This window comes from Pinus tabuliformis, chromosome 4_2, assembly GCF_031772625.1.
Source record: "Pinus tabuliformis cultivar Carrire ecotype Pingquan chromosome 4_2, CPIR1, whole genome shotgun sequence".
Classification (NCBI taxonomy): Eukaryota; Viridiplantae; Streptophyta; class Pinopsida; order Pinales; family Pinaceae; genus Pinus; species Pinus tabuliformis.
The window spans coordinates 427,019,362-427,033,869 of NC_142304.1; the positions used below are offsets into that span (position 1 = coordinate 427,019,362).

Sequence of the window (14,508 nt, forward strand, 5' to 3'; positions counted from 1 at the left end):
AAATGCTCTAGCAACAGTGTCCACCCTCATGCTGCTCTGTTTCTGAAGCACCTCCTTTCTGCACTGCTGCTGCAACCAACACTGTGCTACTACTGCTACTGTACTGCTGCCCATGACATTGCCATTGCTGCATCTGTACTACAAGACCCTCTTAAACTCTAAATCATTCTATAGAAAGGGATTTTCCAACATACCCATCTGTTCCCGAAATTGAACAAACTTGGCACTTCCTAGAGCCTTGGTGAGTATATTTGCCACCTGATTTCCTGTGGGAGTGTACTCCAACTGTACTGCTCCACACTGAACACAGTCTCTGATAAAGTGACACCGAATATCGATGTGTTTGGAGCGATCATGAAATATTGGATTTTCAGAGAGCTTGATACAACTCTGATTATCACAGAAGATCCTTGTCGCTTCCATCCTTCTCCTGAATAGATTTACAAGCAGTTTCCTGAGCCATATAGCTTCACATGTTGCTTTGCTAGCTGCCATATACTCAGCTTCAGCAGAGCTCAGAGCTACAGACTTCTGCTTCTTACTGCACCAGGAGGTCATCCCAGATCCAATACCGAAGCAATACCCAGTGGTACTTTTCCTGTCTACTGAACTTCCTACCCAATCTGCATCAATGAATCCACTCAATTCGATATCATTGCCCTTGGTGTACCTTAATCCAAAATTTACTGTTCCACGCACATACTTGAGAATGTGCTTTGTTGTTGCCTAGTGCGCCCTTTTTGGTTCCACCATGAACTAACTAAGGGTGTTGACAACATAACACAAGTTTGGCCTGGTGTTGACCAGATACATAAGTGACCCAATGAGTTGTCTATATAAGGTGGGGTCCACTTCCTTGTCTCCTGAAGCATCTATTTTCTTCCAATTGGTAATCATAGGCATAGCCATAGGTCGACAATCCTGCATTCTAAATCTTTTCAGAATTTCTGATGCATATCTTCCTTGGCCAAGGAAGATCTCACCATCCTGCTGCCAAACTTCCAATCCCATAAAATAGTGCATTAGCCCCAAATCCTTCATATCAAACTTAGTTTCTAGGTTCTTCTTACAATCCTCTATGAGTCTAGATGATCCTGTCAAAAGTATATCATCCACATACAATACCAGAATCAACGACTCACCTTCTACTAGCAGATAATAAAGATTGGGACTGGCATCGCTCTTGATGAAGCCAATTGCTGTAGGTAGCTGTCAATTCGACCATACCAAGCTCTGGGTGCTTGTTTTAGCCTGTACAAGGCTTTCTTCAACCTGCACACATGAGTTCTCTTTTCATGTGTGTTTCAAAACCTTCTGGCTATTCGATATATACCTCTTCTTCTATCACCCCATTCAAGAACGCTGTCTTGACATCTATTTGGTGAATCTCCCATCCCATCTGTGCTGCAAGGAATATAATGGATCTGATAGAGGTATATCAAGCTACCGGGGAAAAGGTTTCCTCATAGTCTATTTCTTCCTTTTGCGCATATCCTTTTGCGACAAACCTAGCCTTGTACTTATCTACGTTGCCATCTGCAGCCTACTTTATCTTGTAGATCAATCTCGAACCTACAACTGATTTGTTCTCTGGTCGTGGTACAATTTCCTAGACATCATTTGTCATGATGGAACTGTACTCTTCTACTATGGCATCCACCCATACCTGGGGTTGTACGACTTCTTGAAAACTAGAGGGTTCTTCGACCTGAGCTACCAATGCTTGGTACTTGTCACGTTGTCTACGCTGCCTTTTCTCGGCTCTAAGAGCTCCAACGAATTCCTCTTTGTCCCTCAGAGTCTATTGTACTTCTTGGCTAGTTCTTCCACTGGTGGTGGGAGGTTCCATATGTTCCTCTTCCTGTACCTGCTGTGACACTCCTGGCTCCTCTTCTCTTGAGGAGATGCTAGTACTGGTTACCGTGCTTGAACCAGATGCTTGTCTTCCTGCCAGATCTGATCCCTGTTGCTGGACTAGAGGAGCATCTTCATCCTATTCTTCAAATGGCATCTCATGAGATTTCTTGAAGGCTCTATCTACCATGAACTTCGCATCCCGCCTTACTACAATCTTTTTGCTGCTCGGAATGTAGATACATTACGCCTTTGAAGTCTCGTTGTAACCTACCAGATACCCAACTTAGACAGTCTGCTCTAACTTGCTCCACTTCTCTTTTGGAATATGGCAATAATCTACACTTCTGAATATCCTGAGGTGGCTTACTTTTGACTTCTTTCCCGTCAAAACTCTCTCTGGTGTCTTCTTTCCTAAAGTCCTGTGAGGAGTCCTGTTCTGAATGTGTACAACTGTGCTGCATGCTTCTTCCCATAAAAACTTGGGTAGATTCTGATCATATAACATTGCCTTTGTTGCTCCAACAATAGTTCTGTCCTTCCTTTCTGTGACTCCATTCTATTTTGGATTATAGGGTGCTATCCATTCTCTTCGGATCCTTTCTCTTGCATAGAAATCAGTGAAGTTCTTATCCGTGTATTCTCCGCCATTGTCTATGTGCAATACCTTGATCTTCCTTTCTGTCAGGTTTTCCACTAGAGCCTTAAACTCTTTAAACCGATCAAAGACCTCATCCTTGGTTCTCAAAAAATAGATCCAATTTTTTTTTGGAATGGTCATCTATGAAGGTAACAAAATACTTAGCGCCACTGATGGCCCTTGTAGACATTGGACTGCAAATGTCTAAGTGTATTAACCCTAATACACTCTTAGCTCTATTGTTGCTTCTGGAATATGCTGCTTTGGTGTACTTACCTAGCACACAGCCTCTGCATGTATCATCATGCTTGGTAGTAAGCACTGAACCCTTGTAACAATGTCCTTTAGCATCTGAACGCCCCATGATGTAAGTGTCCCATCCTCCTATGCCACAAATCATTTAGTTCTTTTTCTCCATCGACATTACTGCTTATTAGTGCCATAGGAGACTCGAGTTGCAACCTATATAATCTTGTTGCTTCGAGTTCCAATCTAGGCCCTCTTTTTCCACCTTCGATGCTTGACATATACTCTATTACCAATGAAGTATACATCATATCCCTTATCTTGTAGTTGAGAGACAAAAATCAAATTCATTCCTATACCTGGCACATGCAGTACATTCGTGGCCCAAAGACTATCTCCTACTACTGTTTGGAATATAACGGGTCCTTTTCCTACTGGGGTGCACTTCGTCCTGTTACCCATTGTGATTTGAAAGTTCATCTATTCCTCCTGATAGCTCGAGAAATATTCTTGTTCTCCATTCATATGAGCTGAAGCCCCGCTATCAATGTACTAGTCCTCGACTGATGCAAAACTTGATAGGCAAGCAAACTCCTCTTCCAGCCTGGAAGCTAATTCAGAAATATTCTGATCCCTACTGTTCTCCATGCCCTTTTTCTTTGCTTCCATCTTGCCTGAACCTTGCTCTGATACCATGTGAAAATTTGCTGCAATAATTGATTTATTTCTCCTACTTATTTATGATAAGTTATTTACTAATACTTCAGTAAATACCAAAATAAATTCAGTTGCAGACTTCACAAACTAGAACTGAAAATTAAGTGGCAAGAGAAACATCAACATATGAACAATCAAATTGACACACTTGTTTTTGGACAATCGTCCCCAGGAAAACCCAATGAAGGAAAATCGGTGCAACAGACCCGAGGATTCTTATTATTGGCAGTATATATTTGAATACAATCTAGGATGCTCATCTAGCAATCCTTTACAGAGAAAATACTGGCGGAAAATCTGAGTGAGTTTTATCTCACTTCACCAGGCAGAATTCCGGTTGATTGGGCACAAGATTGGCTAACCCCAACTATTTCTGCGCTTGCCCTGCGTAGGCCCTGCATCACCTTTTTTTCCCTCCGTGTCAGCTCTCCTGGCTGTTCCGACAGTTCCTGTTAGTTCCTGTTAGTTCCGACAGTTCTGGATTCTATGTGATAGGCAACTTTTCTACTCTGCACTAGTCTTTCTGGCTCTGCGTCAAGACTGTGTGGGCCTATATTGACCCAATGTCAGGACTCCCGACTATTGCGCTGCCTCTCTGCAAGCTTTCTCCGCCTCTCTGTTTTGTATTTTCCGGAAAGTCCTTCTCTTGGATTCTCTCTGCCCCTCAACTGCAAGATCTCCACATTCAATTTTCCTCCTGAGAACTTTCTCACCTCAGAAAATCGATTTCCTCAATCTCTCCGTGTGTCTACAAATGAACCCCAAGCCTCCATTTTATACTTTTCTTGTTGAGTCTTCAAAGACCAAGATTAAATCTCTAATCAACGGCTAAGATTAAAACATGACCTGATCTGCCTTCTAGATCATTCTCACCCATATTTTGGTTATTACCCATTAATATTTTAACTTCCCTAAGTTTATACTTAGGAACTCCATTAAAATTATTAATTATTTTGATAAAATACAATTTGTGTGGAATTTCACCAAACGGTTTCTGGGTTCTTTAGAACTCATGTGCCTTAGCCTCTCTACCAATTTTCAAGACTAGAGCACTTCTGATGCTACCAAAAACTAATAGAGCTATGCATGCGACTGCAGGGTTTCAGTCGCATGCAGGACATTCTCTCCATGCGACTAGAGTCTAGGATTTGGTTTTTCAGTTGTCCGAAGTTTTCCCTTGTTGACCGCAGTGTTCGACAGTGGACCGCAGACAATGACATTCATTACAGGCTTCCGAATCAGGGTTTGTGTATGAGCATTGTTGGGTTCATTTCATGGATGTTGTTTAGTTGGTTTTGCTAGATAGTTGTATGGATAAAGATATGGATTATTGTACTCCCTTTTGCTGAATCATTCAATGACAATCTAATAAGAAGAAGAATTTGAAAGGGTTTTCCCCATAGTGGGTTTTGCCCCGGTCTTTGACCAATCCTGGTGTCTCTATGTGTGAATGCTTTTCTTCTATTGTTCCTTTATGTTCCGCTACATTGATGATGATGTTGTTCTTTCTATATAATTGCATATGCTGTTGAATAATATGAATAATGTTACGATGTTATGGGGTGAATGTAAATATGGAAATAATGAATTGCAATTATCAAAGCAAAGAACTATCTAGCCCTAAGAAAATTAATAGATGAATGATAAAATGTGGGAACTCTTGCATGTGATTGTTGAAATTTTTTGTGGGTTAAGTGACATTAGAGGTCCTTCGTTCAGTAAGAGTTGATGGCAAAGGTAAAATCATGTGTCATCATGCTTGATTTAGATTGTGATGATCTTATTCTGCAAATGTTTCATCACTTTCTTGATACTATCAGTGAAGCCCATGACATAGCCATCCAAGATCACATAAAAGATATCATGATTACCATTATTAATGAGAGTGACGAGATTTCCCAGCCCATTATGTCCTTGTTAGTGGTTGTACTAAAACAACAATAGGTTATTTCTACAATTGCTTAGAATTTGGTATGCAGTATTGTCAGACAATGTGAAGGGAAACTGAAACTTCACTTGTTTGATGAGGAGTTGGTGGAAGCAGAGGAAAAGGATGAGGAGATTTGTATGGATGCCCTCACAGGTGAGGATGATAGTACCACTTCACAAATATCTCCTCCACAGCTTCCAAGGGACATCCATACTCAGGAAGAAATAAAAGAAGGCCTTTCAGCAATAAAGGAGAGAACCAAGGCACTAAAAGAGCCTATACTATAACAAGGTATGCACTAAAGGCCTTAGGGGTTACGAGTGCTAGGAAAAATGCCAATCTTATCCGAATTGGGGGGCAGTGAGAGTTGTTAGTGGGGCCGCAACAAAAGTACGCTCATAAATTGTGGAGTAGCTCTCTTCAGACATACATAGACAAGGCATGCAACATGCTATGAATAAAATATAGATATAAATAATGTAAATATAGATAACAATAACACATCATAAATAATGATTAATTAGTTAATGAAGAGGTATGTCCCTAAGGACATGACCATTCATAAAGGGACGCTTGCCTAGGGTATATAAGCAGGCCCTCACTCTCATTTGTATCATATTCTCATGCATACATTTTAATATATATTCTTCTATCCTCAATGAATATCTACATATTCCAAGTCTTTTGAAGTGTTTAACCCACTATAATGAACGTTGTTTGTAACATTGGTATTAGAGCATTCCTCTGAGTATACGATCTTTGGTCGTAACACAACAACAAGGGTCCACCTGAGTAGATTTTCAGGCCACACATAGTAGATTTCGAGAGTGGCATGGATGGATGGTATCAAACTTACAAATTGCTTTTACAGGAAGACAAGCATATGGGGATGTAGGCAGGTAATCAGAGTAATCGGAACATCCCAATTGTAATGAGAGTAGTGTAGCATCAACATGGTGGATATTTTTAGAAGTTTCCATGAGCTAGTGGTAGAGAGATTCTCGGGAACTTCAGAGGTCTTCTGGGTAACATTGACACATCTTATGGCAGAAGTTCATGGCAGTTAGACTGGCAAGAGATTATGAACTGGTACCTTATTGAGTGGGGAATTTATGAGAAAACACTTTTAGCCAGGATTACAACACAATAAGAGGATTTTACTACCTGGGATGTCAGATTCCTTAATTGATAGTGGGATCCAGGTGGGTCATTCCATTGCATGGCAGATAATGACTAGGATGTAGAGTTTAGTAGCACTAAGATGATACAACAAACATGTGCTGAAGCCTTCCACATACTTGTTTGGGATCTAAGAATTTTTGGGTTGGATGTATTGCTTCACCCTAGATGAGAAGTAGTAGTAGTTACAGGCTTCTGTCATGTCCCATTGATGTAGCAGAAGTTGAGCAGTGCCATCATCAGAGTTAGTTGGGATCCAAGACTCCAGAGTTACAGATTAGAATTGCTTGGGGACAAGAAATCTTAGGAAGGGAGGACTGTAGTGTCCCTTTTTGAGAACAAAATACCAACTAACTAACTAAATTAGTTAATGTCATCTCTAATGTAATATTGAGTAATTAAATTAATAAAAGTGATCATTAAGTGACTTAAAAACTAATTAAATAATAACCCTTAAAAAGTCACTTTATTAAAAGAAGGAAAATAACCCATGGTTTTCGGAAGACCCATGGTATTTTGACAACCATCACAATAAAGGAAGACAGAGGATCATTTGAGGACATGAAGATTTGGATTATTGTGAGTTGGATTTGGGAACTCTAGTAGCTTATCGTGTGAGGGGAAAACCCTTGTATCCCAGTCTCGGTGTTGAGAGATGCACTCTAGTTGGCGGTGATTAGTTTCAGTGGTGAAGGATTCCACCCTAGCTAGTCAAGATGAAGAACCACTTTAGGCTCTTCAGTAGTGCTCATTAAGAGAAAGGAGGAGGCCATGTTTAGTCATAGCCAATGTTTTAAAAACCGTTTTTAAAAACCGGTTACCGGTCTAACCGGCCGGTTAGCAAGCCAGCCGGTCTAAACCGGCCAAAAAACCCGGTTTGAATGCCCATTTCTCCAATTTTTTGCCCTAACCGGTGAAAACCGGCCGGTTTAAGACGGAACCGGCCGGTTTGTATCAAACCGGCCGGTTTTGTCCTAAACCGGCCGGTTTTAGGCACGCCCACTGTAAAGTTAAAAAAACATATTTCTGACTGTGTTTTAGGGTTTTTGGGGGGAAACTAAGGGTGTTTCAACCCTAACAATGTTGGCAATAAATGGTAATGTTAAATTCTTAAAGTAAAAGTAACATTTCCTTTAATTTTCATTTTCATCCTTTTACTTAAATTGTTAACATTACCATGAAATGACTTAGGATGTTTGAGAGTGGTTTCGACCTCATTGGATTTCATATGGAGAAACTAGAATTTTAGATTTCACTCAAAATTCAGCAGACTTAATGGTTTTCAGGATTTCATGGTTTGGGGGTAAACAATAAATGCAATCGGAGCTCCAAATGATGAGCAAAACTCCCGATCTAGATCCCATTGTGTTGGACGATATTGATCCAACATCAGAATGGGTGGAGGAGACTGAAGAACCTGTGTTTGACGCTGATTTTGATATCGACATGGCTTTAGCGGGGGATGAAGCAGATTATGTGGTGGCATCAGAACCAGGATCAGTAGCGGCATCAAGGAAAGGCAAAGAACCAATGGAAGGCACTAGTCATGCAGGTCGACAAACTCGTGCTTCCATTAGGTCCACTTCTATTGTCATTGGTGGCATTGATACTGAGGTTGTAGATCAGGCTGAGGCATCCTCAGACTCTGAACCAGATGATGTCTATGTAGCTCCTGATGATGATCCTGTGTCTAGTAGTGGTGATGAACTTGATGATTGATCATGTGTACACTGTAGACTTGTAGTAGGCCATTGGCCTCATAGCTTGCAACATTGTTGTTGGACTTTATAGGCCATTTAGAGCCTCATTTCTTATGTATTTTGCTATTTTGTCGATGTTATGTATTGCACTCGATGCCATTTTGATATATTCACCTTTACATGGTATATACATGAGCAAATTTTGCATATTTTGTCTCTATTGGCTTGGAATCATGGTTTTACATCTTAAAAATAGTTTTGTTTCATTAAAAATTGATTATTTAATATATTTTTTTAAAACCGGTTCGGTTAGACCGGTTCCGGTCGGTAAACCGGTTCATTAGGTGGACCGGTCCGGTCACCGGTTCCGGTTTTAAAAACATTGGTCATAGCACATCGCTAGAGGAGGGCAAATTTATGAAGGCTGAATTAGATCGAGGTAGTTGCTGGTCTATGTTACCGGATCCGTCAGCCATGGGGGATGGATTCGCGGATCCCCGGATCTGATCCGGATCCGGATCCGGATTCGCTTGGATCCGCCTAGGGACCCATATGAAAATGTTTTCTTCACGATAATGTGCACCCCGAAATTCAAACTGCGTTCCTGCAATTTGGGATTTTTACAACACAAAAATACCTATATTCACTGAATTAATTTTCTGTTAATATTCGTTGAATTAATTCCTAACTTTGGGTCCCTTTGGTCACGGGAGAAGTTCATATTCGCTGAATTAATACTCTATTAATATTTGTTGAATTAATACTCTGTTAACGGGAGAAGTTCATATTCGCTGAATTAATACTCTATTAATATTTGTTGAATTAACACACTATTAATATTCGCTGAATAAATACCTAGCTTCGGGTCTATTTGCTCACGGAAGAGGTTATTTCCCAAATAATACTTAGCTTAATACCTGGCTAGCAAAATGCATTCGGTGGGTTGCTTGTAGCCACCATGGCGGGCACCCTCCCTGGGTCATTCCGTCACCAGTGGAACATATCAGTGATGTTAGAAAAACTATGGTATCGGAAACCAAGGGCTAACCATTCGTTGGAACATGGGGGCATTTGGAAACACTTACGGAAAATTTATTAATGTTCTAGAGATTATTCACGTTCAGATGTCGGAGCTCAACTAGTAACTTATTAAGATTAATAACTATATAATTTATAACATATTATAATAATAATATTAGATAATACTATAAAAAATTAAATTTATAATATCGTAAGCTCATTTATTAATGAACTCAGCTTATAACTTATTAATATTAACAACTATGTAATTTATAACATATAATAATAATAATACAGATATATTATACAAATTAAAATTTATAATATTGTAAGCTCATATATATTAATTAAATTTTAAAATTTAGTATTTTAAAGTTAAGTTTTATATTTATATTTTAATTTCTAAATTAAATTTATAAATTTTAAAGTTAAGTTTTATATTTATATTTTAATTTCTAAATTAAATTTATATATATAAGATTCAAACTTAGATTTTAAAAAAATTATAATTTAGAATTAAGTTCTATATTTATATTATAATTTATATATTGCACTATAAATAGAAATATTAAAATTTATATATATCTATTAAATCAAATATATTAGTTTATTATATCATATATTGAAAATATATATTTATTATTAAATATCGCATAAAATATAATTATATATTTAAAATTTTGTATTTTTACAAATTATAATTGCTAATGTTTATCTTCTTTGAAAGTAAGGAAACATATTAATGGCTCAAGGCCTAAAAGTATCTTGTGAGGGTGGAAGTTGCCCCTATTACATACCACATACAAGTTAATTTTAGATGGCCAATTTTGTCTACACATAATGATGTAGCTGCATGCTGAGATATTCAAATTGTATCAACAGAGGTTAGACCAGTAACCATAACCTCCAGTAACCATGAATACTGTAGCCTTTTCCATATTATATAATATACGTGTCGTTTCCCGCCGTATCCGGATCCTGGCTTTTAAAAAATCTGGCGGATCCGGATCCGTATCCGCATCCGGATCCGAATCCTGGTAACTTAGTTGCTGGTGTTTGAAGATTGTGTGGAATCCAAAAGGAACAAACAGAATTTTTGGTACCGGGTTTTTCCTAAGAATTATTATCATAATCCCCTCTCAAGATTATTTAATAAATAAATTTTGGGGTTTCGCCTTATTTTTTGAATTGGCAATTTAAAGGCTGGAAATTTTATTTGTTTCTAGCGAATTTTATGGTGTATTTTCGTTGAACCAATTGTCCAGAAATTATCATAATTTAAAAGGGAATATTTCCAGTTTCTTTTGCAATTTAATTTGCCGAGGGTTTACGATAATTTTTTTGAAGGAATTTGTCAGACATAGTAATGAAATTTAAAAGGGAGTACTACACTCACCCTAGCAAAGTTATATTGTTTCTTCTTGTCTGAAAATTTCTATTCTCTTTTATGACTTGTTCTTCAAATTTTTTTGCACATAGAACCCTTCTCCCGTATCAATTGACATGATTTAATTGAGTGTACTTTTTTTTCATGTAATAAAGCACCCCACCATCCAGCTATTCTTCAGGGCTCAAAGTGGTTCAACAACAAGGCCCAAAGTTATTACAACAGTATATTTGATATGAGCTCATCATGTCACTTGTGGGAATTGAAGCTGGTGGGGAGGATAACAATTGTTCCTCCTCCTAACCATCCGAGATAAACCTAGTTGATAATTTCCAGTGTACTTTAAGAAAAACTATTCTTCAGGGCTCAAAGTGATTCAACAACAAGGCCCAAAGTTATTACAACAATATATTTGATAGGAGCTCATCATGTCACTTGTGAGAATTGAAGCTGGTGGGGAGGATAACTATTGTTCCTCCTAATCACCGGAGATAAACCTAGTTGATAATTTCCAGTGTACTTTAAGAAAAACTCCTAGCCTCTAGGAATACAAAAACATAACCCACCATTTGTATGAGCCTTTTAGAGATTCATGCATCTAAATATTTTGCGAATTGTAGTTCTGGATTTTATGGAGCTTGGGCAATGATAGTTTGCTATCTGTGTTAGCTTTTACTGTTAACAGTTCCTAATTTATCTTTCTTCAACAATTATATTTCCCAAGCTCTACTAATTTGGTTGCAAAATCCACTTAAAGTCTCATTTTACTTGCCCAGCTTTGGTTGCCCTTGAAATGTGTGAAACTGCTAGTGGGCATATTTTCAGATGCTTCGTTATTCTTTTTCATTTGACTATTTGTAAATGGATCTTAAGAAAAGGTTTATTTTTCCCACTTAGCTTGGGTTGCTGTTAAAGTGTATGCAACTGCTGCCAGGTATGATATTCCATGCTCGGTGATTGTCCTCATTTAAAAGTTTGTACGTGGATCTCAAAAGAATTTACATATTGTTCTCGTACTTGAGAATGTCAGTCTTGATTAGCCAAATTTTGATGAATTTTATGTATATATAATGTCAGAGAATCTTTTTTTCTATGACATCACAGGAATCCATAGAATTTCTGTGTTTTCGTTTGACAGTGTATATAAATTTCATGGAGTTTATTGAACTGCAGGATTCCGAACCAACCCTTCGTTTAAGGAAGAAAAAAAGTGATGCAAGAGAGATTCAGAGCTTTTATCAGCAGTACTATGAGAACTATGTTAAGGCGCTTGCTCAAACAGCTGACGAAACAGATCGGTACACCTATCATTAGAAAAAAACTGGACTATTATTTTTTCTTCTTATACTTTCTTTTGTATCCTTTACATGATGATTACTCTCTCTGGTTCTTCTTTGAGCTCTATAGGCTTATGTCAGTTATATAGACCAAAAACTCAGATGGATAGCACTTTCGTCCATTCTCTTAAGCGTGGAAAATGCATGCGATAACTTATGGTTAATTCTATAACTAAAATGAACGCTTAACTTTCCAGAAAAATGTACCTTTTAACACTCTTATATTTAGTTTTCTTCTTTGATGAAGCTGTCCCTAAGAGGTCGCTGACTGGTTGTTGAATCTTCCTCAGAGCAGAACTAGCAAAAGCATACCAAACTGCTGGTGTACTGTTTGACGTATTGAAGGCTGTCACGCAAACAGAGTCTGCTGAAGTTGCTCCTGAGGTTAGGATTGTTTCTTATTGCTATGGTCAAGAAAAAGCTATAGCCGCACTTCAAGTTATGAACAGTACCATATAAAAACATAGGATGAATTGTTTTTAGTTGTAAGTTTTTGATTGGTTGTTGGTTTGCTTGTAGATTCTGGCAGCCAGTAAAGATGTCAAGGAAAAAACGAAGATGTTAGTGCCCTATAATATTCTGCCTCTTGATCCAGCTGGTGCACATCAAGCCATCATGAAATTTCCTGAGGTTAGTTGCTGTGTCAATTAAGTTGATTGGTTCCTGTTCTGTGCAAGAAACTCCCAATAACTTTCATGTTCTCAATGCTTCCAGTGTCCATCGACATTCTGAATGTATAATTTGTATGTTTTCTTTCAGAAAATGATAGTTGATGCTTACACTTGTTATTAACACAACTTTAGCATTTGATTATTTGTTTACACTCTTGGAAAATTATTTGTACTTCATTCATGATCTCAGATTAAGGCTGCAGTAACAGCTCTGCGCGACATTCGTGCCCTGCCATGGCCTGAAAATAATCAAAAGCCAGACCAAGATCTTCTTGATTGGCTCCAAGCTATATTTGGATTTCAGGTATTTACAGCTAGAGGCTCAGAGTTAGTTTTTTGGAGCACCTAATTGAGAATTGTTTATACATTGTCTTTTTCCCACTGCATCTATATATTCAAACTCCTAAATAATTATTCTGATTCCATATTGACATAACTATGGATCCCTGAATAGACATGAACTGATCTATGAAGTCTTGTATGGAACCATGAAATATGAGCCAAGCAAGTTGATGGTAATGCTTTAACTTTTGCAGAAAGACAATGTGGCCAATCAAAGGGAGCACTTAATTTTGTTGCTTGCAAATGTGAACATAAGGAAAATTCATAAAATTAATAAGCCTACAATGGAGCAAATGTCAAAGGTGATCCACTAAAATAGTCTTGGTTTTCCATTTTATTGAAAAAATTTCCATTGCAGATGAAGGATGGGAACATGGATACTTGAATAACCATTTTTTTTCTTATCGTGCATTCTGACAGTTGGATGCTGAAGCTCTCAATGAAGTCATGAAAAAATTGTTCAAAAATTACAAGCAGTGGTGCAAATATTTAGGTCGCAAAAGCAGCCTTTGGTAATATCTTGTGATATGACAATGTTTTTATTGATCCACGTTTATTGTCATTGTGTTGCACAGTGTGGTGATAGCTGGCATTTTGTCCTAGATGTAGTTTTGGAGTTAATTCTGATAATATATACTAAAAGTTTAGTTTTTCTGGTTTTGTCAAATACAGGTTGCCCTCTATACAGCAGGATGTGCAACAACGTAAAATTTTATATATGGGACTCTATCTTCTTATTTGGGGAGAAGCTGCAAATCTACGGTTTATGCCAGAATGCCTCTGTTATATTTACCATCATGTATGCAAGAGATGGTTTTTGCTAGCATCTTTCTTTTCTAGAAAAGTATTTGGTCATATTGAATTAAAACTAAATCTTTACACTTAAAATTTAAGCTTGTAGATTCTATTTGTGTGGACTTTCACAGTCTGTAAATTATAACATAGCATTGAGTTTCATCCACATGCAAGTAAAAGAAGATCGACAAGTTTAATGCCTTTTAGGCCATGAAAACTTTATAAGAGAATTATTTTGATAACTTGAGGTAAGGTACACCCAAGCAAACGGTTGGTTGTGCAAGTATGTGAGTACCTTCTATTTGTCAAAATATTGAGCAATTCAAACATAAAAGTTAACTGGAAACGAGCAACGCATAGCATATAATTGATCGACAATAATGACCATACATCAAATTGCTGTTCCCGAGTTAGTGAAATGACCAACCACTCTACTTGATAGGTTGTTACATCTAGGATTAAACTTTTACTGGTCACCTTGAAAGGATTACGTACCATACACAAGGAATTACTGATCTCTAATGGCATAAAGTAGTAGCATGGAAAGTAGCCATTAATGTACAACCTGCCAAGGCAACAAGTACCTTGCATCCTTAAGTATATACCTCTTTATATGGGCAATGACTAGTCTAAATTGGCAACGTCATAAACTGTCCAACTAATTACTCACCAGCTATTTTAGGGCACTAG

The 14,508-nt window shown here is 37.8% G+C and overlaps 1 protein-coding gene across 1 annotated transcript in view; it reads left to right on the plus strand.

The window, feature by feature from the left end:
- The window catches only part of LOC149169784 (callose synthase 3-like), a 392,932-nt gene that overhangs the window by 38,601 nt on the left and 339,823 nt on the right, over positions 1-14,508 (plus strand). The window contains exons 3-9 of the mRNA XM_089428814.1: positions 11,847-11,971; positions 12,301-12,394; positions 12,530-12,640; positions 12,872-12,985; positions 13,218-13,325; positions 13,444-13,535; positions 13,696-13,822. Of these exons, the coding sequence (XP_089284940.1) occupies positions 11,847-11,971; positions 12,301-12,394; positions 12,530-12,640; positions 12,872-12,985; positions 13,218-13,325; positions 13,444-13,535; positions 13,696-13,822 (771 nt within the window). The remainder of the gene's footprint in view (positions 1-11,846; positions 11,972-12,300; positions 12,395-12,529; positions 12,641-12,871; positions 12,986-13,217; positions 13,326-13,443; positions 13,536-13,695; positions 13,823-14,508) is intronic.